Source organism: Pezoporus wallicus, unplaced genomic scaffold, assembly GCF_028554395.1.
Source record: "Pezoporus wallicus isolate ANWC-B61680 ecotype Strahan unplaced genomic scaffold, APGP_CSIRO_Pwel_v1 contig_8042, whole genome shotgun sequence".
Lineage (NCBI taxonomy): Eukaryota > Metazoa > Chordata > Aves > Psittaciformes > Psittacidae > Pezoporus > Pezoporus wallicus.
Window position 1 is genome coordinate 974431 of NW_026639380.1, and position 25816 is coordinate 1000246.

Here is a 25816-nt window from a genome sequence, read left to right on the forward strand (position 1 = left end):
CCTGGATCAAGCGGTTCAGTATTCTCTTATGTCAAGGGTACCGTGTTATATCCTTTTTTCTTAACATTGTCTTTGCCCAAAATTTTGAAATATGTTAATTTTGAAGCATCGGTGAGATTTCTTGCTATCAGAACTGCTGCTGTAGTTCATCTACATTCATCTGACTTCCATAGAGATTCTTTCTTATGATCAAAAGTTACTCATGGTTAGCTGTAATTCTAAGCCACGAAAGGCAGAAATTTTCAGAATCACAAATAAAAATATGCAAGCATATATATTCCTGAAATCTGGTTAGTGGAATATATATTCCATTTTGGCAGGTTCAGTTTTTCAGAATTTTCAGGGAATGGAACTAATAAAGAGTTTCTTAATGGACATTGATGCTTGGGATGAACTGGGCTATTATGCAAAAGTAGTCAATAATATGGCTTCTTTGTAATCCCTAAAACAAGTATGTTTATCATAGACATTCAGTTTTTTTGGTCAGTCGTAAAAAGCTAAAATCTACTGTCATTTGCAGGACAAAAGCAGGTTAAGTCTGTAGAGCTCAGTTTTGTAGTCTTGTAGCAGACAAATATATTAAGTCACTGAAATGTATCTTCTTGCACTGGTATGATTATATACTTAAGTGATATTACAGATTTTTTTCTGTCTTTCATAAAATGAAATATTACACATACTTAATTGATTAATCACTGAACAAATGGCATTTTTCTCACTGCAGTGTTCTTGACCTAAATGCTTTTGAACGTCAGAACAAAGCAGAAGGCCTTGGGATGGTGACTGAAGAAGGATCAGGTACTATTGATTTAACAAAAACTATCTCAGAACTTTTCTCTTTCACATTTTGCAGAAGCAAGCCAAACTTGAAAGAACCCTGTAAAGATATATCTAGAGGCTGAAGTTAAAATATGATTCCCAAGAGTGGTTTCTATTTAATTGGCTTACCAAAGCGCATGCTTGTCAATAGTAAATCACTAGCATGTTTTGAGTTTCAGAATGGTCTCGGAGAACTCTTACCCATCATTCTGAAGGAGCGAAGACATTATGTGTAAAATTGAAAACAGATTCTAGCTACAAACAGCAGTGCTTATGCATGTAAAATATTTCAGAAATCCCTAACTAGTTTCAGCGTAAGAGTTCCCACCTGATTTCTTAAATTATCTTGGCTGGAATGAAAGAGTTTAGTTAAGGCGTAAGTTAAATATCAAAGGCTGATGGAACTGGATCTGCTGTCTGCTGGGAAAACTGTTTCTTTGAAATAATTCTTTTCTGTTTGTCTTCGGAGGAAATATTATGAAATTTTCACTTTACTTTTGACTTAGAATCAGTTTGGCTTTCTATGCTCTGTGTTGTCAATTCACTGTCAATTTCTTTCTTCTGTCTGACAGTAAGTTCTACTGCTCCCTTACTGTGATTGTCTGGAAACATTAGATTCATCTCTGTGTGACTTAATAGAGCTACCAAAGCACATTTTCTCCCCTTCAGTATTTTTTATGGTGCATTTTTATATTTCAATCCTACCGTGACCTCGTCTTTTAATATATTTTTATGTTAGAAACAAGGTAAAAAAGCTTGAGTGTATAATCATTATTGTATTTGGGGGTTCATAATTCATATTTGCAATACTGCATATCTCATTGTTTCTTTTGCCTGTAGCTCTTTTATGTGACATATTTCTTGAATATTCAACCACATGTCGCAAATCAAAATTATGAACTTCTAAATTTGACTGAATGACTTCAAGATCGATCATAAACACTGCTTCTCTGAAGGTGCTCCCACAGTTTAAATTGTAGATCGAACCTTGCTAGACTTTTACCAGTAAACAAAATAAAGTGAACCCATGTGGGTAAAATTTGGTCACAAGACTGTGGATTGAACACTGATGCAGGTATTTGGCATGTAAGGTTTTGGCCATTATGTTCGTATTTTACTGACCATTATTCTGCACAATGTTTTTCTCTTTTGGACAACATTTCTACTACTAAATCATTACATTTATTATTTATAATGTTGGATTTTGAAATAGACTGTCAAGATACCAGCTGATATTTCTTTTGACTGCTTCCTCTATTTCTAGAAATGACTGATTATTGCATGCAACTGTAAATAGTTCTTTAAATGCTGCATAATCGACTCTGTGTTAGAGTATCTTTGTGCTTTCTCATTTGAGAGATTTTTTAAATTTTCTGTTTATTTAATATTTCTCTTTTAGTGCAGAGCTAATTTTGCCAAACCCAGTGCTAACTATATTTTGTATTTGCTAAAACCAATTTCTCAACTTTTTTTTTCTTTTTTCCCTATTTCTTTTTCTTTGAACTAATTGTCCTGTCCTCCCTTCCTCAGTCATCACTCATGAGCGTGGTAATTATTAAAAACAACTGCCTATTCTTTATTTTTCCTGCTCTTAGATTTGTGTCAGCACTGTACAGCTCCTGAACACCATGAGATTTTTTTGTTCCTGTAAGACTGTTAAACTATCAGGTTGTTGTTATTGTGTATTCCAAAATTCTTGTTTATGTGTCAGCTCTTCCCGCTTTGTTCTTCCTCCCTTTCTCAGGATTTGCACAGTGACTAGCTCACTAGATGTAAGAGCAGCAAGCTTTTTAATTTTTTTTATTTTTTTTTATTTCTTTCCATTTTAGTGAGACCAATATTTGCAATGGATGAATGTTAAAAAATATATGTAATTATACATGCACAAAGCCTTGTGCTATTGTCCTCCTGTAGTATTTTTGTCGTGTATTGAAAAGTGGCTTTATCGCTGCATTGATTTGTGCAAGCATAGGAAATCAGTGGTGGATCCAGTGAGGATTTGAGGGTGGCTAGTAAGGAGAGGACCTCCCACTGGCTAGGTTTATCTAATGCAGTCAGGAGTTGATAGAAGTAAGAGGTGGTGCATTGCTTATTTAGAGGAATCAATAATGTTTACAGGTGTTACATGTTAACTTCCTTGCTTCGAAAGTTACTTGATGTGTTAAAGTTCCTATACCTCAAAGGTTCTTTACCTGCCTTGTAGGAGCAGTTGCAATGCGATGTTCCTGTTGCCATGAGAAATTAGAATTTAAAATACAAAATGTATATACCATTCAGCAGAATCAATAAGCTCAAATACAGCAGATGTCATTAGCCAAATATTTGGGAGAGGAATGATCTGGATTTTTGTTTTCTCTGGAAATTTTTTATTTGGCAGGTTAACAAAGTACTACATTTAGGATAATGTGCTTTCATTTCCTTTATTCCTGAGGAGCAGCAATTAATACAGTAATCACACTATGTCAAAGATTTCTTGGTACAAAGGGATAATATTTGCTAACAGCACTTTTTCTAATGTAATAATATCCAGCTATTGAAAACTCAAGAAACAGAACAAAGCAAAGCCAACCAAAAAAACTATACTTTTCCTTTCAGGGTTACATTATTCTTGACATCATGCTACCTTCATATATATTTCTTTTCATCATGAAGCACACCTTTTTGATTCAATGAAAAGTAGTTTACATAAGAATTTAAATTGTACTGGTATTACTACCTGATAGCATTATGAAAGCCTAGCCAGTGTGTACGTTGGGAAAGTCCAGTAGTGAACAGTTTTGAAGTATCCTAGATTTTATGGGATACCTGGGATCATGTCTGCTTGCAATCCTATGAACAACCATCTGTTAATGCTAGAAATGACGTACTGAAGATGTGGAAATGTTTTCTCCCATTCTTTTTTTCAAGGGAGATATTTACTCTATGAATAATTAATTAATTAATACTCAATTAAAGATCATTTTATTGATTCCAAAGCGAATGATGGGATGCAAAATGTGCGCTGTAGCTTGTTTCTCATGTCAGTCTGAAGCAGAAGCATAATAACAAGTAATTGTCATTGAATGTACAACCTATAAGCCTGAAATTATTCTTGCCAAAGTGAAATTAAAATTACTGTTGACACTTATGGGAATAGGATTAGCTTGTCTGAAGGGCAATACTTGTCTCTGGTCCCATGTCAACTTTGGCTATAGGTCGAAAGCCCTGTAATGAGTCAACATGGATGTGAAATTTATTGTTCTGTTGCAACTGTTTCTTTGTGCTGTCCACATCATAAGCTCCTTGTCCTGATATTCCTCTGACTGGTACTACCTTCCCTTTCCAAACCCTGGAACCCCCACTGGTAACAACATTGATGGTTCTTTAGCAAATGTGTTTCTTAACTGTTTTTTGTGATGTATTCAATGTTGTTTCTTCTTTTATGTATTTTGGTTTGATTGTTCTGTTTCCCTTTCAAAAAAGGTGGATTCAAAACCAAAGACACGTAGAAATGCTTATTATCTTGCATTGGTTTTTCATTTTTCCTTTAACACTAATACATTATGCTATTTCACTGTGAGTTACAAATATCTTGAAAGTGCAATGTTTTTCCCCTTTGGGGAGACTTGTTTAACTTATGAACTAAAAACTAAGCTGTTTACGCTTAGATTATTTTACTTTTTTTTTTTCTTTTTGTTAGGAAATCTCTACTTTTATTTTTAATCTTTTAACATTGAATCATGGCATTATTTTGATTGCCCATAAATTCTCAGAAGGCTATTTTAATAAAATATAATTTTAGAAGAAAATTGTATCTCACAGTAGGTCTTAAAGGATTTTTTGTGAAACTGAGTGGTACACATGCCGTATAATAAATATCTCTAATGAGGGGTACACATCATGCTATTTTCAACCATTAAAAATGTGAAATCAATAAATATACTTTTTTCCTTCAGTAGCCTAGTCACACTTAAAGTGGGTGTTTAAATTCTGTGTTGATCCACTGTAGCCTACACTGGAAGGATGCTTTCCACCTTTGTATCACTCTGAATCTGTGTTTGCATTTAAAAGTATCACTCAGAAAGCAAGAGCTTTTCTTACTTGAATCAGATTATCAAGAAGTCAAAGGCATGTGGCACTCACAATACAATCCAATATAACCCAGGTGAGAGAGCTTCGTTCTTGCTTCACAAAGGAGCCCTATTCCTTTTTGAAAGCTGAAAGTATTTGTATATTCCTATAATATTTAGCATCAGGCCAATGTTTCAGTGTAGTGATGGAACTCAGATCTTTTCCATTAAAGATTAAAAAAAAAAAAGAGAAAGAATTATTAAACTTGGACACATGCACTTTCAAGGAAAAAACCTCCATATATTTAGTTTCTCATTCAATCTTATTTTAATTTCCTACACAATAGCTCTGTCCCTGTATATCACAAATACAGGCTACTAGCTATGCAAAACTACAGGCTTAAAGCCTTTCTGTGTGTAACCATATTATTTACATAGACCATGAGCAATGGCAGCATTTTACCATCTAAGCTGATACATGCCAGGATGTATATCATATCAACAGAAATAAAAGAATATGGTTTTTTTGGCAACCTAAGTCATACTGTATGCATTATTTATGTTTCCAAGTACATTATCTATGCAAATTTTTGTGTGTAGTGGCATGATTCTTTGTGTACAGCAGCAAAGGTTGTCCTGTTAGACTTTATAGAAATAAATGGATCTGCACTTCAGTTCTGTAGTTGCCAGTTAGACACCTCTTGCTTTCAGTAACGTCTGAAAATTCAAATTCTTGTCAATACCAACACTGGTTTTAGTCAGGTTTTGATCAGCTATAGAAATTGAAAACCAGAATTATTTTGAATCTTAGTGTGGCCAAGCTGTTTGAAAGTGTTTTTTTTCTTCTTCATTTTGGGATACATAAAAATATTTCTGAAAGGAACTGGTGTTTCAACTTATGTGAAATGATGTACCTAAGCACCTTCAATATCACAGAATTTTGTAATAACTTGTATTCATTTTGTGATATTGTTTTGGTGTAACTAATTAAAAATAGTTATTAAAATTTAAGTTTATTTTATAAGAATTCCTACATTCCAGTGCATGTACTAAAAGTTGGAAAATCAATTAATAAATTAAGCTGTATAGCCATTTTAATTGAGACTTGTTTTTCTTCTTGTTTCGAAAAGTCTTACTTGATAGAGGGCAAGAGAAACAGGTGGAAAAAAATACTGATCTGTAACTTAATTATAACATTATAGAATAGTTAGGGTTGGAAAGGACCTTAAGATCATCCAGTTCCCGCCCCCCTGCCATGAGAAGGGATGCCTCACGCTAGACCATGTAGCCCAAGGCCTTGTCCAACCTGGCCTTGAACACTGCCAGGGATGGAGCATTCACAACCTCCCTGGGCAACCCATTCCAGTGCCTCACCACTCGCAGTAAAGAACTTCTTCCTGATGTCCAACCTGAATTTCCTGTTTTAAGCTTAAACTCATTACCCCTTGTCCTGTTGCTACGGTCTCTGATGAAGAGTCCCTCTCCAGCATCCTTATAGTCCCCCTTCAGATACTGGAAGGCTGCTATGAGGTCTCCACGCAGCCTTCTCTTCTCCAGGCTGAACAGCCCCAACTTTCTCAGCCTGTCTTCATACAGGAGGTGCTCCAGTCCCCTGATCATCCTCGTGGCCCTTCTCTGGACTTGTTCCAACAGTTCCGTGTCCTTTTTATGTTGAGGTCACCAGAAATGCACACAGTACTCTAAATGAGGTCTCACGAGAGCAGAGGGGCAGGATCACCTCCTTTGATCTGCTGGTCATACTTCCTTCACAAATGGCTTTCATTCAGTGATGTCTTGATATGTAAGAAATACATGGTTGGACCCCTTATGGGCTTGACTTTTCTCAGTGGTAATACATCAGCAATTTCCCTTGAGTTGTTTTTTAAAATCGCTGCCATCTCAGCAATCAAGCTACATACATTCCATGTGTGAAGGTACAGGCTTCACCAAATATTTGGCACCCTGTGATGCTTATTATTGCAAAATATAAATATTCACCTAGATCAACAATGCACGTAACTTTAAAGTGGAACTTTAAGCATGACAGGAGTTCAGTTAAATTAGAAAAAAACAAACAACCCATGACTAATCTTGCAGAATATTCTATACTCTGGCCTCCAACCAGCAACATATAAAAGTGTCTTTCAAGGCTGAACTTCAAAGTAATGCTGAATAATATAGTTTTAAGGGCACAGGCACCTTTTGATTTTACTTTCTTGCTGCCTTGGGCATATATAGTACATATAAATGAATCAGCACTGACAGAAACAGGAATTTATTTTTCAGTGTTTAATTAGCTGAAAGCTTTTTCAGTCTTCTGTGGCTGAGAAAGTTATAACTTGAATTTATGTTTGGGACAGAGAAAAGTGTCATGGAATGTCATTTATAGTATTTGATTCTGGGAGAAAGAATTGCATATTGTTCGCCACTACCCTAAGTACACATCTGAAATTAGGACAGAGAGCACTATATCTTTCTCCATGTTACAAGAAACTGTGTTGACATATGCTTTGGTGATACGTGCTCTTAATACCAAACATTATGCCTTGATGGCACAGGAAAGAGTGAAATTATGTACTTTTAAAGTATTCATGTTAATTTTAAAAATGTTTTTTCTTCCCAATCCTACCATTGTACTGAAGATACTTCCTTTGAAATTCACAAGCTGTGGATTGATAAATCCATTATCTTGAACATGTAAACATTCATGACTCTTATGTAAAGTTAAGCTTCTAATCATGTTCATGTGTGTATATATAAAATATATATATATATTTTCCAAATTGTTTGAAATTGTTTATAATTCAGCTGTGTCATGGTTTAACCCCAGCCAGCAACTAAGCTCACTCATGGGATAGGGAAGAGAATCAAAAGGGTAAAAGTGAGACAACTTGTGGGTTGAGAAAAACACCGTTTAATAGATAAAGCAAAATACATGTATGCAAGTAAAACAAACCAAGGAATTCATTCACCACTTCCCATTGTCAGGCAGATGTTCAGCCATCTCCAGGGGAACAGGGCTCTGTCACACATGACAGACACTTGGGAAGATAAATGCCATCACTCCAAATGTCCCCCACTTTCTCCTTCTTCCCCCAGTTTTGTATGCTGAGCATGACACCATATGGTATGCGATCCCTTGGGTCATTTGGGGTCAGCTGTCCCGGTGGTGTCCCCACTCAGCTTCTCATACACCCCCAGCCCACTCACTGGTGAAGTCTTGTGAGGAGCAGAAAAGGTCTTGACTCCATGTAAGCACTGCTCAGCCCTAACAAAAACATCCTTGTGTTATCAACACTGTTTTCAGCACAAATCCAAAACATAGGAACTTGGCTGCTATGAAGAAGGTTAACTGTACCCCAGCCAAAAAGATTACAAGCTGCAATAATGTAATTGTAATAACATAATAATTTATAAATGTATGCATTACAATTAGTTCTCCACCAGTATAACAGTATTTCAGTAATTAATGTTACCATCATTGTCTAAGACTTTCTTTTTTTAAACTTTATATTGTAATTAATTTACTCTTCTGATTTTCTTTGGTTCGCACGTTAAAACTATTGTCTTTGTAGACACGGGATTTAGAAGTTCAGATAAAGCCTAGAGTATCTTCTCATTTATAAAATATTCCAAAACCTTTTGTAGTTTGCTTACGTTTTTATCTTCTTTCCTTCTGTTATCTACAAATAGCGCTTGGCCACATATTCAAATGATGTATATTCTTAAAAAGTTTTTTTATGGCTTCCATTTTTGTTGCCATACACATTCCGAATACTTTTTCAAAGTCCTAAATGGGAATTTCCTTATTTTCAGTAGGTGGTTCTTCGTTGTTTTGAGCACTTGTGTTGTTGACCTTCTGTGTTGTGTTATTACCTGTTCTACATTTTCCTAGGTTGTGAATGTTTGTCTGGGTGAATGGTTGTTTCTTCTCTTCACATGTGAGTTTACAGTTAACTGTATGCATTGGAGCAAGTGAAATAACAGTGGACTAATTGAGAAGTTTTAGTACACTGTTTACTGTGAAGAATCAAAATTATTTGAAGCTTTATACAATTGCATATTAGCTGTTTGCCAAAAAAACAGACTGAAAAGCCTAATCAGATAAATCACATTGACGTTTGTTCTAGTTCATCATAAGTTCGTTAGTTTATTTTGTCAGGCAAGACAAATGCCCAACATCCATTTTGTGTCAGCAGCAGACAGGTACTGAATCCTCAAATATTTCAGCTCAGATGATTCTTGAGAATAGATACATAGAGCTGTAAATTCCAGAGTACTTTAAAATCTAATAGTTATTTGAGAAATAATTTTCTTTACTGTTTGATTAAATCTCTTTATGTACTTTTAAAGTACCGTGTTTTGTTGTGAATGGGAATCATATTAATCCAATTCTAACCTGTGTATGTAATGCAGCATTCATGCCCAGCAAAGTCAAACAAGAATGTAAACTGGATTATTTGTGAAATGCTGCCAAGCTCATGCTGCCATATTTATAAATCAGAAGTTAAGTTTGGGGTTTGGGTTTTTTTCATGTGTTTTTTTTTTGTTTGGTTGTTTGTTGGTTTTTTTCTTAACCAAATAACTATCTGCAAAGCACAGGTGTTTGTGCTTCAGATAGATTGGTAGTTACACATTCTCTCACCCCTTCTCTCTTTCTGAAAATTAAATATGGAGATTTTCTTCAGGGGCTGTGGGGTGTTACTTGGCAGCCTGAAATAATCTGCTTCCATCTGGCCTTTCTACAGGAGAAAAGGTGATGCAGGATGATGAGTTCACATGTGACCTCTTCCGCTTCCTCCAATTGCTTTGTGAAGGACATAATTCAGGTTTGTGGGCAGGCTGCCAGTCAGCTAAACCAAGGTGATGGTAACTAAAGATAAAAGCTCTTCACTGCTGAAGGTTTGGTAGCATTCATAAAATACTATGAAAGGCAGGGTAGCTGCCTTTATGCGCAATTAAATTGTCTTTTATTTTTGATCAGCTTTAATTTTGTAGAAAAGATAATGGTTTCCAAAAGAATAAGTTTTGTATCCTGACCTACTAGGAAATGTAAACTTATATAGGAAAATGTACATGGCTTGTAACTTTTAGACAGTGAAGATTCAGAGGAAGAATGTAATGGGAAGATATGTCTACTGTTATTCTGCATTTGTATACTTCCTGGTGTGTGTTATAAGGCACAAATGTCAGATGGAATTGTATGTGGAATTACACCACCATACACAATAACTTTCTTGAAGAAACAGCATCTATTTTTAACATGCCGGAACAAATTAAACTAATAAATTATACTAAATGTATTTTTATTATTAAGTACATTTTCCTGTGTTCTATGTGTCATTATTAGGGAAGAAAAAGAAAAAAAAAAGAGAAAAAGAAATGACTATATTTTTTTTTGCCATTAGGCATATTTGTGACTTTGTAATCAGGAATTGTATAATTATGTAATTAAACTTGCTTTTGCTTTATAAAATATATACTATGTGTAATTATGTTGATATTGATGGAGAGGTACATTTACATCCAGAGATGTAAATAAAATAAATCAGAAATGTGATGAAAATAAGACGAAGTTAAAATTCTGCAGATGAAAGAGATAATCAAGCTTCTAGCTTCAATATTTCACTGATATGTGATCTCTGCAAAAAAATGCTAAACCTCTTAAAACTTTAAAAAAAAAAAAAGGCTTAATAAAATAATCCGTTCCTTTAAGGTATAATTTCTCAGATCATGTTAAATTAGAATTAATTTGCAGGAATAGTTTTGTAAGTCTTTAACACTTAAATAATTTTAAATTAAAATTTTATTTGAATTTTTAGATTTTCAGAATTACCTGAGAACTCAGACTGGTAACAACACAACTGTCAATATTATCATTTCCACTGTGGATTACTTATTAAGAGTTCAGGTAGGTTAACTTGCACACTAGTTAAGTAGCTAACAATAATGACTTGCGCCTATACGGTATTTGCCTTTTTTAAAAAGTACTTATTTTGATCATAAGGCAGAAGTTTGTATATGGCAATTCCAAATTACATAATTTCTCTGGAATTTTCTGCAGCTATTCATGTTTACAGCAAAATCAAACTTCATCCTTATCACAAAATGTTCTATTTTATTAGAGGAGCACGTTTATTTGTCGTAACATTTATTCTGGTGACTGTAGCCCATCTTGATGTGAAAGACTGTAAATCTCTACTGGTTACAGTTCTTGAAGAGTTGTTTTTTACTGTCAGAGTCAAAGGTGAAAAAAGTGAAAAGGTGAGATTTATTGCAGCTATTATATGCAAGAATGCAATGGAGAGCAGGGGGAAGGTAGATGCTAAGTGTATCAGTGAATACTGTTAGCCAGTTGGTGACAGACTGCCTGTGGCTGAAAAATGTTTCTAATTGTTCAAGTTAAGCTTCAGCCAGCTGCTTTTTCATCTGTGTTCTGATTCGCTCTGAACACTGGGCTGCTGTATGGATAGTCATGGGATGGCATGGAGTGAAGGATAAGTACAGTGCATTATTTTCTAATAAGGGGGGGAGGGGAAAGGGCAACAGAAAAAAACAAAGCAGAGGGCTAGATTAAAAAACCTTTAACCTTCTGATTTGAATTTTCTCCCTGTCTTTAAATATGAACTCATTACATTGTCACAAGTCAGTAGAAAGTAATGTAAAAAGATCTAATTGGTTTCTAGATTGGAGCATGTGAAAGGCACAAAATCATATTTTGTGATAAAAGTTAATATTTTTTAACTATTAGTCTCATCTTTCTGAAAATCACTGTGCATCATAGTATGCATTGTTGTGGTTTTGTAGTTTACCTAGTTAAGTTTTCCCTTTAGCCATTTGTTTATTTAGTCTGAGAATTCCAGGCTTTGAAAATTGGTAGGTTTAAATTGCTGCTTTTCATCAGTGCTGCTTTTTATCCTTATGCATTTTGTAGAAGATTTAGGGACAATATAGTTATTTTCATTCAGTTGCTTACTTTGTTGAAATTTTAATAAGCTCACTTTGGGGGAAGATGTGAAGAGAAATCATGCACAAAAAGCAGCATGTGCTACCACTATTGACTAGGTGTCAAGCGCAGAGTATAAAGAAAGATTGTTTAATGAGCAGCATACAGCATGCAACATGGCAGTACTATTGAGTACTCCTTTTCAGAATGCAGGTGATTGCATTTCTAAGAGTAGATAACAACAGATTGATTTTTTTTTTTTTTTTAAATGTTTGCTGTGGGGCTTTTTAATTATTTAGTTGGTTTATTTGATTTCCCATTGATTCCCCTGAGATGAAACTGTAATTCATGAAGTAAGACTTGACAGTTGTTGGGGGACATTTAAAAGCTTTATAAACTAAATACATTTTAGAGCTAGAACGCTATCTAATGTTATTTTTCTTAGCTTAATGAATAACATTTTCTTAGCTTAATGATTATATAATCTCTGTGCTTCTCACGATCGTTTTTAGGAATCCATTAGTGATTTCTATTGGTACTATTCTGGGAAGGATGTTATTGATGAGCAAGGACAACGAAATTTTTCCAAAGCCATCCAGGTTGCAAAACAAGTTTTCAATACTCTGACAGAGTATATCCAGGTAAATTAGATTCATTGGAATTTTACTTATTCAAAAGAAAATTAATCATACTTTTGGCTTGAAGATGTAATGTAGCTATATATAACACAGAAACATAATATAGATGCATGTGTGCTTCAAAATAATTTTATTACACAGAAAGTGAAGTTAGTGAAGTTTGGAATATAGCTGTCACTACTCTTTTGGAATCCTAGCAATTTAATCAGATTTAGTGTTATTAGTAAATAATCATCTTTTTGTTGTATGCAAGACAATACAGTTTACTTGTTTTGTTTTAATTTGGCCTAAACTGCAGTAGCATTACCCACTTTAAAATCTTCACTTTTAGTCCATCGGGGACCTAAAGTCAATAGAAAACATAATTGCTATTTAGTCAACAGAACATTATATTATAGCCTCTCTCAGGAATAAGGCTGTTATAAGGCATTATTGCTGTGTTTGAAATAACAAAATCACACATTACATTTGAGGATCAGAGAGATGTACATGAGGTAGACCCCGTAATAAATAAGATTGGCATCATTCTGTCAATATATCAGTATCACAGTTCTTCCAGGACATCTTAGGAAGTCAGTATAATTTAATACTTAATTTGTTCTTCATATAAATCAGTCAACAATATTACGGTCTGTTTCTCCAAAAAATAAACAGGTTAGAGAGAATCTCAATAGGCTATTAGGTGTCTATTATATTGTTTTCATTCAAATGAAGATCATTATTATGAAAATAGTATTTTATAATTCATGAGGACAAAAGGGAGGATGGGGAGGGAATAGGACTGAATAAATACGAGTAGAGGCAGTTTATATGTAGCACATACATGTATTTAGTGTGCACATGTTTGAGAACTGACAAGTAGTGGTGTTAGCTGATAAAGATTATCCTTTGAGGCTTCAAAAGTTTTTGTATTCCTTATTTTCAGTACTTAGAATTTTTGGAAGAATATTCCTTAGCACTGTTGTCTACAACAGCTAGAATATATTGGAGGAAAAAATTAGAAGTCTGATTCTCTAATAACTTATGCCAATTTTGCATTAACCTTCTATAAAGTTATTCCTGATTTACAGAAACATAAGGAAGAACCAGCTTGAAGATCTATATCCCTTTAGCATTTGTAGTTTAAAGCTGCAAACAGATACACTTTCTGTGGTTCTGAATTAGTAAATTGGGTCTTGGCTAAAACAGAGTCAGAATGGTTATTATGATATTATGAATAGAGAATGTTTACAGTCGGTGGTATTATTAAATAGATAATTCTATATCTGATAAATTTTTCATAGCGGTTTTGAAAGGACAGACCTGAGCTATGCACTGCCTGTGTATCTTCCTTACTGTTTTTGTTGAGTTTCTTGCAAATAAATTCTGCTTTTTTTTTGTTTTTTTTTTTGCTTCCCCTAACAATAGGGCCCATGTACTGGGAATCAACAAAGTCTGGCACACAGCAGGCTATGGGATGCTGTAGTTGGTTTTCTTCATGTGTTTGCCCACATGCAGATGAAGCTATCTCAGGTATCTTTCTGGTTTACATTTTCCCTTTTAAGTTACTAATATATTTATAAAAGATAAGCAGACTCGTTAATATGTTTGAGTCATTAATAACAACAGATAATAAGGGGATATATGAGGAAAAATAAAAACCAGAGGTGATAAAATACAATATTGTTGAGCGAGCAAATTACAAAATTGTAGGGGGTACGAATAACAGGCCTATAATTGGATTACTGGCCAAAGGCACAAAGCTGATTAGCTCAAGCTGCAAATGAAGCATGTCACCAATATTCAGGACAAACTATCATTTTCTGTTTTTCATACCAAAGTTCTGTCACAGTGTTTTGCGCAGTTTTGCGTGAGCCTTGTACGCAGGACCTGTCTTCATGGATGTGTTCTGCATTGACCCCTAGTTCATCCTTAGTGAGCTCTAGTTCAAACCATGTCTGCATCTAAGCCTTTTCTACTCGTTGCAGAAAAAGAGAATAATGAGACCTTAGACTGGCTGTATTGCTTTTGTATGTGAGTGCTCATTTAATAATCAATAGAAATAGTGTAGGGGACTAGCACAGATAGCTCTTTAGAGGATTAAAATTAGGTGAGAAGAATCCTATCTTTAAGCAGTGCATTTTTCAAGTTCTTATGTTTTCAAAGAATTATACATCTTAACTGAATGTAGTATTCTAAATTTTTTACATAATTTAACATTCTCAGAGAAAAGTGTCATAAGCTTGTAAAGGTTTTAGTTATTTTTTAAGGAGTAGAACTCTGAAGTCTCTGAGGTTTTTAGGTTTCATTATTTGGCTACAATTGTATCCATATAAGTGCTCTTTGCATAAATTAAAGTGGTCTTGCTCAAATGATTCTGTCCTGCTCTTGGGACTGCGTGGCTGAAAGTAGGCCAGTTGCTTTGATTTATAGACTTTGTGCTACAGGTACACTTCTCATTCTTTACAGCTAAATAAAGGTCTTCTTCCAGGAAATGGCATCACAGTGAGATCTGATTTTCAAGAGTGATACATTGAATTTCTCCTGCAGTGTATTTCTAAGTGCCTGTAGACGTTTTTCTGCTTTTGGTACATCTTTGTTATTTTAAGAATTGAAAAAATAGCAAATGTTAGGGTAGGCCACAGTGGTACTATTGTGCTCTCTTCCTGTATCACAAGCAACATGGAAATTGGTATCCAAGTATTTAATGACAGTGAGTCAAATACATGGCAGCTCTGTGTTGACTGAGAAATATGTGACTATTCGCAAGATTTGTTTTTACAGTAATTCAAAGTTTATAGTCATAGCTGTGCCCAGAGTGGCTTCATAGCATCTTTTGATTACTGCATCTAGAGTATAGTGATGCTTATCCTGACACTTCAGAGAAAGCCAAGGAGCTTTGCACAACAACATCCATTGTAGTGTATGGAGTTAATCATACTGTTCTGCGGGATGACAGAAACATAGTCCACTTCAAATGTATGATAAACAGTGGTGGGAAAGACCAGAATAGACATGGACTCTTTTGTTCATTTGTAATTTATTGCAAGAATATATCAATAAGCTTTTCAGATTCTATTGAAATACCATTTTTCAAAAGTGTAGGGTGTGGCTAAATAAGGAATTGCCATATGGGTTTTTTCTGTAAGAGGGGCTATCTAGGCTAAATACTTGGGTTTTGTTTTACACAGGGAGTTTCTAGAGCACTTCTGGAGAGTATTTGAAACAAGATTTAAAAAGGAACAAAGCTAAATCACTGCTTTGTTTAGGTTTTTTTGTTTGTTTGTGTTTTTTTGTTGTTGTTTAGTGTTTTGTTTGTTGGTTTTGTTTTGGTTTTTCTTGTTTTCCCTCTCTAGTCTTTTCCAAGGAAGCAACAAGGCGATACTGCTAATGCTTCTTAAGAATTCTCTGTAAAGTGGAAAATGAAAGTAAAATTTTCAATTTAAATGAATAAAGATCTTCCAGGTTGTAAGGAACTGTTAAAGAAAGAAGATACATAATGAAAGCTTACAAGACAAATCAATTGCAAATCAGTATTTCCAGATTGTACTGTTTTCAGTCCAAGATCCAAATTGCCATAGAGTGCCTTTAGTTTGCTGTACTAGTCACCAAAGTCCAGCAATGCTAGGTATGCGTTATCAGTGTCATGATGCAGCCATGTATCACAGGGGAAGAAATGAAGTAGTTGAATAAATCTATCCAGATAGATTCCAGGTTGAAATCATCGGCAAGGGGAATAGTAAAATTGATAAGCTCAATGAGATAAAAGAAAGATAAAGGAAATAATATAATGTCTATTTAAGGAAATACTAATGGAAGGTCATTAGTAAATATGCTGATTTTTATTTCATTTTTCTTCCAAAGTAGTTCACTGGTTTATAATAGAATTGCTCACTTTGAATCATGTTATGCTTTGAGCTCTATGTGCTGTTGCCATTGTTTTTACATTTCATAGTTGTAAACTTGATTACACCAACAGTGATGATGTTTAAGCTGACATGAAATATTACAGAGGCATCATCTGTGAGCTTGACATATGCAGTTACTGCTTTAAATTTTTTCATCACCTGCAGTTTTCACTTTTTCTTTATTGAATGACTCTCTTCTAAACAGCTGGTCATGTAAATATCTGATCCTGTAAATGTACTGTAAGGAATCAAGCAATTAAATATATTTTCACTGTATTACCAGCTTTGGCATCACTAGCTTAATTTCTGTGCCTCATTTTTACAGGTGAAATATGCATGCACATATATAAATGTCAAAGAAGTGAATAGGTATCTCATTTTGTATATTGTGTTCATTATTTAGGATTCCAGTCAAATTGAATTGCTAAAGGAATTAATGGATCTTCAGAAGGATATGGTTGTCATGTTGCTGTCTATGCTGGAAGGTAGTTAAAATTTAATCTGAAATCCTCTTTAGAAGCTATTCAAGCAAAGTTTTTAGCTTTGTGATTTTCTTTATGTGACAGATAATGCTCTGTCTTCCTTTTTAATTTTTATGTCTCAATTGTGAGAAGAGTTGTTAGGTCTTAAAGTGATTGGGAGATTTATATAGTGTAGTTGATACAGTTTACATTAATTCTGAGTGCCAGAACTGTTTAAAATCCAGCCCTGGCCAAAATTTTACTTTGTTTCCATTAACTGGCTTCTCTTTTGGCTTAGGTGAAAAGTTCTTTTTTACTATTGAAGTTGGAATTCTGAGTTCTAGGAACTGAACCATTTATCAATCATTTTGTTAACACCTTTACTATATTGCATTTATTTTCATAGTGATTTTAGCCATAAAGTACAGACTTTGATTTGTCTAGTGACAAAGTTCAAGGTCCTTTATAGGTAATACACAAAATTGTGATTCCCCAGAGAATGTGATTACTGTCAAGAAATACTACTCTTTCTTTAGCTCCTTTATGGTACTGTATTACTGTTTCCAATACTAGAATAACCAGACATACATATAGGTGATCCAGAGATCTGTTTTGCTTCTTACATGTATCCTATCACATATATTTTCTTGAGAGAACTTTAAAGGGCAGGAAATGGAGTAGATTGAAGTGTAGCATGCATCGCTACTGCTTTTCTCCTGGAAGGTCATGGAGAAGCAAATTAAATTCTTAGTGTTTTAGGCTGTGCTTCACCAGCAGCCTACAGAGCTACTCATCCTAAAAAATATGACACTCTGTCAATGCTGCACTACAGTAAAATTCACACTATGCTCTCTCACGTTTAGTACTATATTAAATGTAATGGATGACTCTGTGTAAGGCTTGTTAGTTTTTCCTTTCCTTAATGGCTAATATTATTCACTTACGTTTTTTCCATGTCTTAGGGTAGTGCTGTTAGTAAGAGATTTCTGATTTTATTGCTAGCTTTCTCATGTGTGTTAGCCAGTAGTTTATCATTCTTACTCGTTTAATTATTTCAGTAGTGATTATTATTTACTTTTTTTTGCTAAAACATTCGCTGCCATCAGTATCTCTAACTTTATGTCATTGCATATAGGTAATGTTGTGAATGGAACTATTGGCAAGCAGATGGTTGATATGCTTGTCGAATCGTCCAACAATGTGGAGATGATTCTGAAATTTTTTGATATGTTCTTAAAATTGAAGGACTTGACTTCCTCTGATGCATTCAAAGAATATGACCCTGATGGTAAAGGGATAATTTCAAAGAGGGATTTTCACAAGGCAATGGAAAGCCATAAGCATTACACGCAGTCTGAAACTGAGTTTCTGCTGTCATGTGCTGAAACAGATGAGAATGAGACTCTGGACTATGAGGAGTTTGTGAAACGATTCCATGAACCTGCCAAAGACATTGGTTTCAATGTTGCTGTTCTCCTGACCAACCTGTCAGAACACATGCCCCATGATACCCGCTTGCAAACTTTTCTTGAACTGTCAGAGAGTGTGCTGAATTACTTTCAGCCTTTCCTTGGACGCATAGAAATCATGGGCAGCGCAAAGCGCATTGAACGAGTTTATTTTGAAATAAGTGAGTCAAGTCGGACTCAGTGGGAGAAACCTCAGGTGAAAGAGTCAAAGCGACAATTTATATTTGATGTTGTAAATGAGGGCGGAGAGAAAGAAAAAATGGAGCTTTTTGTTAATTTCTGTGAGGATACCATCTTTGAAATGCAACTGGCTGCCCAGATCTCTGAATCAGATCTGAATGAAAGGTCAGCAAATAAAGAGGAGAATGAGAAAGATAAGCCTGAGGAACAGGATCCTAGAATGGGTTTCTTCTCTCTTGTGACCATGAAGTCAGCATTAGTAGCTCTTAAATATAATCTAATGACTCTTATGAAAATGCTCAGCATGAAGAGCCTAAAGAAACAGATGAAAAAAGTGAAGAAAATGACCATGAAGGACATGGTCATGGCTTTGTTTTCTTCTTATTGGAGCATTTTGATGGGCTTACTACATTTTGCTTGTAGTGTTGTCCGGGGCTTCTTTCGCATCATATGCAGTTTGCTGCTTGGAGGAAGCCTGGTAGAAGGTGCGAAGAAAATCAAGGTTGCTGAGCTATTAGCTAATATGCCAGATCCCACTCAGGATGAGGTGCGTGGGGAAGGAGAAGAGGGGGAGAGGAAGCCAACAGAAGCTGTATTGCCTACAGAAGACTTGACAGATCTGAGAACTCTATCAGATGAGAGTGATCTACTCTCAGATATATTTGGTTTGGATTTGAAACGAGAAGGTGGACAGTACAAATTGATCCCTCACAATCCAAATGCTGGTTTGAGTGACTTACTGGGCACTCCATCCATAGCTCCAATGCCTGAAGTGCAGGAAAAAGTCCAGGTAACTGTATTTTTTATTTCTGCTGTCATATGTTAGCTATTTTGAAACAAAATTTGCATTTGTGTTTCTCTCAGTTTCGGGACATGTTTTTTAAGTAATCAACTGTAATTACTGGGGTTTACCCTCTCTGATGTGATAAACTTGAATTCCCACAGCTGCCTTCTGCTTCAGTGTTACAATGTTTCTTCATTAATGTAAATTAGAGGATCATCTTCTTTCAGGTTTAATTGTTTTGTTGTTGTTTGTTTTGTTGTTTGTTTGTTTTTTTTAAACAAAAAGCCTAGCATTTTGCACTCCTGGTATCCTTTTAAATACCACTGTACTGAATAATAGTTTAGACACTTTTATTTAATCTGACTTTCTGTAGGAGCAGGTGAAAGAAGATGAAAAAGAAGAAAAGGAGGAAACAAAATCTGAACCTGAAAAAGCAGAGTATGTATTACTTTAACCTCTGATCCTATGAAATGTTTCTTTCACTGAAAAAACCCACCTTGATTTACTTCTTTGCCTTTAATTTTGTGTCCATTCACATTCCAGTTAGGGTTTTGAGCCCTCATCCACATCCATGCACGTTTGCAAGGAAATGGCATGTAAATAACATCACTCTGAGATTTTATGAATTTCTCTCTTCCAGCAATTTATTTTCTAATATCAGTTTAGTTTCTTTTAGTTTCAATTTTTGATTGATTTTTTTTTTTTTTGGCAAGTCTGAAAGATAGAAGAAAATCTCTTGTTAAAATTGTAAGAGCACCTGAGTGCCTGAAACTTGTTATCCATCTGTGGTAGAGAGTGAATCTTTTTTGCCCCTCCCATTCACTATGACCTATTTCAAGTTATTTGGATTTTGCAAAATCTTAATATCCCAATGTAATTTTAGTGAATTACTGAGTACTCTCACGTCTTTATGAAGAACTAGTGTTAGCATTTGATAAATAATCATTTTAAACTTTTTAGGATGCATTAAAAATTAATGAGATTAGCTCAGAATGAAAAGAGTGGAAAGTAAAACATAGTGCTTGGTTTTAACCAGTAAAATGTATGGTGCTCCTTCCCTGTATTTTATGGTTTCTGATACATGTGTTATTCTGGTATGTGTACACTGCCTGCAGCTGATACATCATTGTCAAAATTCTAAGTGGGTGCCTTTGTCTCAAGCTTTATCTTTATTGCTCTTGTAGGATGACACTTGCCCATAACAAAAACTCTTCTTCCTAATCAGTACAGCAAATTTCTAACTCAGTATAATTTTGTGAAGTCTTGCTGACTTTTGAAGATCATTTCACTGCGTATTGCTCAGCTTGACTGTGTGAGTTGCAGTCATTCCTGTGTTCTCTGTGACGATTGCAGTGCCTGACGCTGTTATCTGCCCTGAAGCCACTCCTGACATAAGACAAACTTTCACTTGAAAAGTGAATTTTAGTAAGAGTGTATTTTAGTAAGAGAAGCAGCTTAGGACATTGGCTATTCTGTTTGTAGATAGGTATAGAGAAATTAATAATGTAACTTCTAAGTTGCCTCTGACTCTGGTTTAGCTTCGAATGGACTTCTGTGATCCTTTCATCTATCATGTTATCATATCAAATTAACTTCTAAGTTGATTCACCATTCCTTAGATCATGTGTTTGGAGAGCGCAGCCCCCTAACTATGACTTTCTATAATTGGGCAGCACACTGATAATCAAACATCAAATGCTGTCAAGCTTCCTTAGTCCTGTTTCCTCCTGAAGTGAGTACTTACGAATTCCACCGTTGGGCAGAAATTTAAAAATTGAGGTTTGACTTGTAAATGCAAGAACCAAAGTTTTCTATAGCCTTTGTGGGAACCAGGTAGTTCCAAGTGCATAAGGTTGGAGGGGGAGGGAGTGCCAAATACAGGCACTCATACAAAACGTACAGCTGTCAGCTTACAGGCATCTGTCAGCGCAAGTATTAGCTGCACAATTATGAAGCAGACCTCAGGTAATAAGGTTGGTAGATTGTTGATTACCTGCCAGTTAGCATTCTCTCTTCAAGGTGCCAAACCAGTAAGTTTAATTATCTGTAGACTTTAACCAGACTGTCACCCTTGCCAGCTCTTCGGACTGAAGAGACATATGTCCCCTTTTTATTCAGGTGTGTGAACTACATGAGTCATGCCTCGCGAAAAGATGCAGTGGACTCTTTTGGGGTGTGGTTTAATTTTTTTGTTTAGCAATTTTATTAACTTGACATGTTATTTTGGCTTCATTTGTATCCTAAGAGGAGAAGATGGAGAAAAAGAAGAGAAAGCCAAGGAAGACAAAGGAAAACAGAAATTAAGACAAATTCATACTCACAGATATGGAGAACCGGAAGTTCAGGAATCGGCTTTCTGGAAGAAAATCATTGCATACCAGCAGAAGCTTCTTGTAAGTTGTTCTCTAGACTATGTATTAGCTGTTGGCAGGGATGTGTACCACCATGTTATTCTACCAATGTAAAGACAAATTTACGCTTGATAAACCTAATTTTTCTATCACCATCATCTGTAAAAAGTACATAAAGTCAAAGGTTTAACTCAAACATTAGAGAAAAGAAACACACAAACAACTTAGTAGAGATGATACGAATTCTTGGGAAGAAAATTATGGTCCAAACTGTAGACCTTCAGAGATGCCTTTTTATGTGAATAAAATGCCCAAATTTTCACAGCAGTTTGTGAGCCTGTAAAATTTGTCTCTCCATAAGAGGCAACTATCCTATTTATAATTCTAAAAAGCTCTATAGGGGAAACAAACCATGCAACAACCTTATAAGTATTGTGGAATAATTATTACAGGGCTTTGAGCAACCTGGTCTAGTGGCAGTAGTCACTGCCTGTGGCAGGCGGTTGGAACTAGATGCTCTTTAAGATTCCTTCCAACCCAAACCATTCTATGATTCAATGAAATGAAGCAAAGTATATTTATGTTCTGTTTCTATTTTCAGAATTATTTTGCACGAAACTTTTACAATATGAGGATGTTGGCATTGTTTGTTGCTTTTGCCATCAACTTCATCCTGCTTTTCTATAAGGTAAACTTGTCAAAATATTACTTTTCAAGTTGTATACTGAAAAACAGTCAGGTTTTGTAGGTGGTACACTATGGTAAAACTGCCTAGTCTAACAGATTAAGTACCTGCTTCATACTGCCACTTCAGAAATCTAACACAGTGGGAGCTAAAGTGTTTATGTGAGGTAATAATAGACTTCCAGTACACAAATAGCTATTTCTAAAGGTCTGTTCTGCAGCAGAGGCAGCATACTGAATGCCATACCCATGCCTCAGATGCTTCATTTCACAGTAGAGTGACTCAGACAAGTCCAGCCTTCACTGTCAAACTCAAACATGTCCACTAAGATATTTGCTTGTGCCATTATCCTCCCCTGAGAGGGTGTGAACAGCAAATAGAAGGCACATCATCTTAAGCTGCCTAGAACATCATTGATCTCATTTGTCAAGACTTTTAGTATTGTTAATGCAACTCTAGAGTCTTCAGACTGAACCTGTTTTTTTGTCAGAGCCCTACTGATAAGAGCTACATGTGGGGTTATTAGGAGTTAACTGGATTTCTTCCTAGAGGGTTATGTCATTTCTTGCATTTGAGGTGATAAAATTCAGCAAGGTTCAAATTTGCTACTGTGGACAGAGAGTAAAAAAAAAAGCCGAAAAGAAAATGCATGCTGACAGAGATTGCTGTAACAAAATTAAGGAGTCTCTGTGAGGTATGCTATGTGGACATTTTTATGCAAAAAAAAATAATTTTCCTTTCAATTATATTGTCCTTGTTAGCATTGTTTTCAGTTACACTACTTAGCTTGTAGTAGTGTAAAGCTCCTGTCAGAGGAATACAACTGCAATATTAAGATTCAGTGATATAAACAGGTCTCCACCTCTGCTGAAACAGAAGAAAAGGAAGTTCCTGTCGTATCTACTGGTGAGAGTTTCAAGCTGAACAGCCTGGAAAGCGATGACGAGAGGGTCATTGCAGTGCATTATGTCCTGGAAGAAAGCAGTGGCTACATGGAGCCCACACTGAGGATTTTGGCCATCCTACACACAGTCATCTCATTCTTCTGCATCATAGGGTATTACTGTTTGAAAGTAAGAAAAAATGAACACTGCTTTTTCTTCTGTCTCTGAACTTTTTTATCCATTGAGTGCTATAAATATGAAAAAAATCACAGCAACTTTGTTCAAGCAGTTCGAGGGACTGTGTAAAGAATCATTGCTCTGTTAGTGTAACCTATACAAAAATTGTATGTTTTGTGATGTGGGAATTTAGGAAGTTACAGACCAGAATCTGATTTGCTGTGCTGACACAGGACCATAGGATCAGCATTTGCACTGTTGGCATGTTAGCCAATTACAGCAGAAGCAGTTTGTGACTGTCATAGGCAAGCTGTGAGTACCCATGACCAGAGGAAGCTAGAGGACAGTGTCTGCATTACTGGTCTGTCAACTGGGTCATTTTAAAAGCACGCAGCATTTTGGACTACCACTGCTGCTTGTTGAGCCTTCTTTTCATGCACACTCTAGTCATAGTGTTTTGCCAGGAACTTAAGCATCTTTCAAAGGAATGTCTTGCTGAAGATCTCTTTAGGGATGTAAAAAATAAAGATGCCGTATTTACTGGTAAAATGCTGCTTCTGATTTAGGAAGACTAAATGATATAAATCTCTGGAGATGGGAGGAGTATATCTGGGATATACTACCCCCATTTTTACACTCCCCCTGAGACAAAAACTGTAGGTCAAAATGCAAGATCATATTAAATTAAATGGACCTTTGCTATGATGCAGTATGGCTGCTAATTTGTCCTTATAATTTCTTTATTAAGCTTTTATTTGGTCCTCAATTTTTTTCTTTGTTTAATGGATATTACTTTTTCTATGCTAAAAAGACATGATCTGTATTTGTAGTTGAGGCAAATGGTCCTATACTACTGCATTAAGTGGTCAATTTTAGTCTCTACCTTAAGTGTCTCTGCACATCGATAAATACTAAAACACATTTTCCTGTTCCAGTGGTTGGCACACAGCATGAAGCTTAGATTTCTGGCTTTTGAGATGTCCTCTCTCCTACCTTGTAGATTTTTTTCCTGACTATGACTTTTTATGCTACTTGCTTATGTTGTGTTTTTGAACTACATTTCTAGCCGAAAGGGAAAGACTTTATTTATCATTATCTGCCATAATGAATTACCTTCTTTCAAATTCTGAAACCCTGAATAAAAGACCAACTATGGTTTCAGTTTCTTCTCTTTGAAGATGTACTGCTTTCAGAATTGAAAATCTTCGTAACTACATGTCCGTGTATGATGTGTTTGCTTCTGGAGATTGCTTTGCATGGAATTCACTACGTTTTTCTCAGCTGTGTGAAAGATTCAAACTTGTTATCGTATCTAATGCAATCACCATGTTTCTTGAGCAGTCTAATTTTTATAATTACTATTTCAGTATACTTGTGCTCTGTCTTGACTAGTAGTACAGTCAAGGACAGTAAAGCAAGGTGGGTGAATTTTAGGGACCTGTGAAATAATTCCAGGGAAAGGTATGTTTTATTTTTTTGTGGTAAAAGATTTCTAAGCAAAATCCACTCCAGTTACACCTGCTTTCTTGGAGTGTGCTTTGAATGTCAGCCAGCTGATGAAAGAGATTTGTGGATAAAGCCTGATCCTTACTGCTCAGGCATCTCAACTGCTGGCAAAGAACTACAGAGCAAAAATCAAGTATATGGAATGTGAATGTGATCTAAGGTTTTTTTTCTTTTTACTGCTTCTGATCTATCTTTGCTCTGTGCTGTGAAACCACTGCTTTGCTTCCCACTATGAAACCTCAAGAATTCTTTATCAAATGAAAGACAGCCTCTGACAGCTCTGGGTATCAAAATGCAATCCAAAAGTGGGATCCCAAATTCTAAGCATTTTAAAAAGTATTTTTATTTTAGCTCTCTTTCATTTGTCTAGCTCTAATAACTGCATAGAACTGAAAGATCTTCAAATTTTATTTGAAGGATCCCTTTTCAGGATTTTTGGACATCTTTTCACAACTGTATGGTACACTGTAGTTATATGATTCTCAATGACCAGGTCCTTGTGCACCTATACTTTTGAGGTGTTCTATTCAATTGTCAAGACTTAATTTTTTTAAATACTACTTTTGTTTTGTTTAGTTCTCATACTTAATTTTTCATAACAACCAGCTTTTCTCAAAAATTTGCAGACTTGTCAGTGCATTTTAAATAATTCCTGATATCATTTTCAATGGCAGGTTCCACTGGTTATTTTTAAGAGAGAAAAGGAAGTAGCAAGGAAATTGGAATTCGATGGGTTGTATATAACTGAACAGCCATCAGAAGATGATATTAAGGGACAGTGGGATAGACTTGTAATCAACACACAGTGAGTTTTTATCTGCTCCATCTCTTTATTGCTTTTCAAGGAATTGTTCTTCAGTCTCCATAATTATATAGTTGATCATCCATCTTGTCTGAAATAAACGCCAGTTAGGGATGTATTACTAGCAAGGGTATACAAAGTATTTCAGGCATCTATTATGCTAATGTTTGCTATTAGT

General features: G+C 35.3%; 1 protein-coding gene across 7 annotated transcripts in view; it reads left to right on the forward strand.

The window, feature by feature from the left end:
- RYR2 (ryanodine receptor 2) overlaps positions 1–25816 on the forward strand; it is a 379474-nt gene that overhangs the window by 335360 nt on the left and 18298 nt on the right. For all 7 annotated transcript variants that reach the window (XM_057414543.1, XM_057414545.1, XM_057414546.1 and 4 more), the window contains 12 exons: positions 725–798; positions 9617–9697; positions 10691–10779; positions 12327–12455; positions 13860–13964; positions 16743–16824; positions 17936–19239; positions 19607–19671; positions 21479–21626; positions 22186–22272; positions 23124–23342; positions 25511–25641. In XM_057414543.1, the coding sequence (XP_057270526.1) occupies positions 725–798; positions 9617–9697; positions 10691–10779; positions 12327–12455; positions 13860–13964; positions 16743–16824; positions 17936–19239; positions 19607–19671; positions 21479–21626; positions 22186–22272; positions 23124–23342; positions 25511–25641 (2514 nt within the window). The remainder of the gene's footprint in view (positions 1–724; positions 799–9616; positions 9698–10690; positions 10780–12326; positions 12456–13859; positions 13965–16742; positions 16825–17935; positions 19240–19606; positions 19672–21478; positions 21627–22185; positions 22273–23123; positions 23343–25510; positions 25642–25816) is intronic.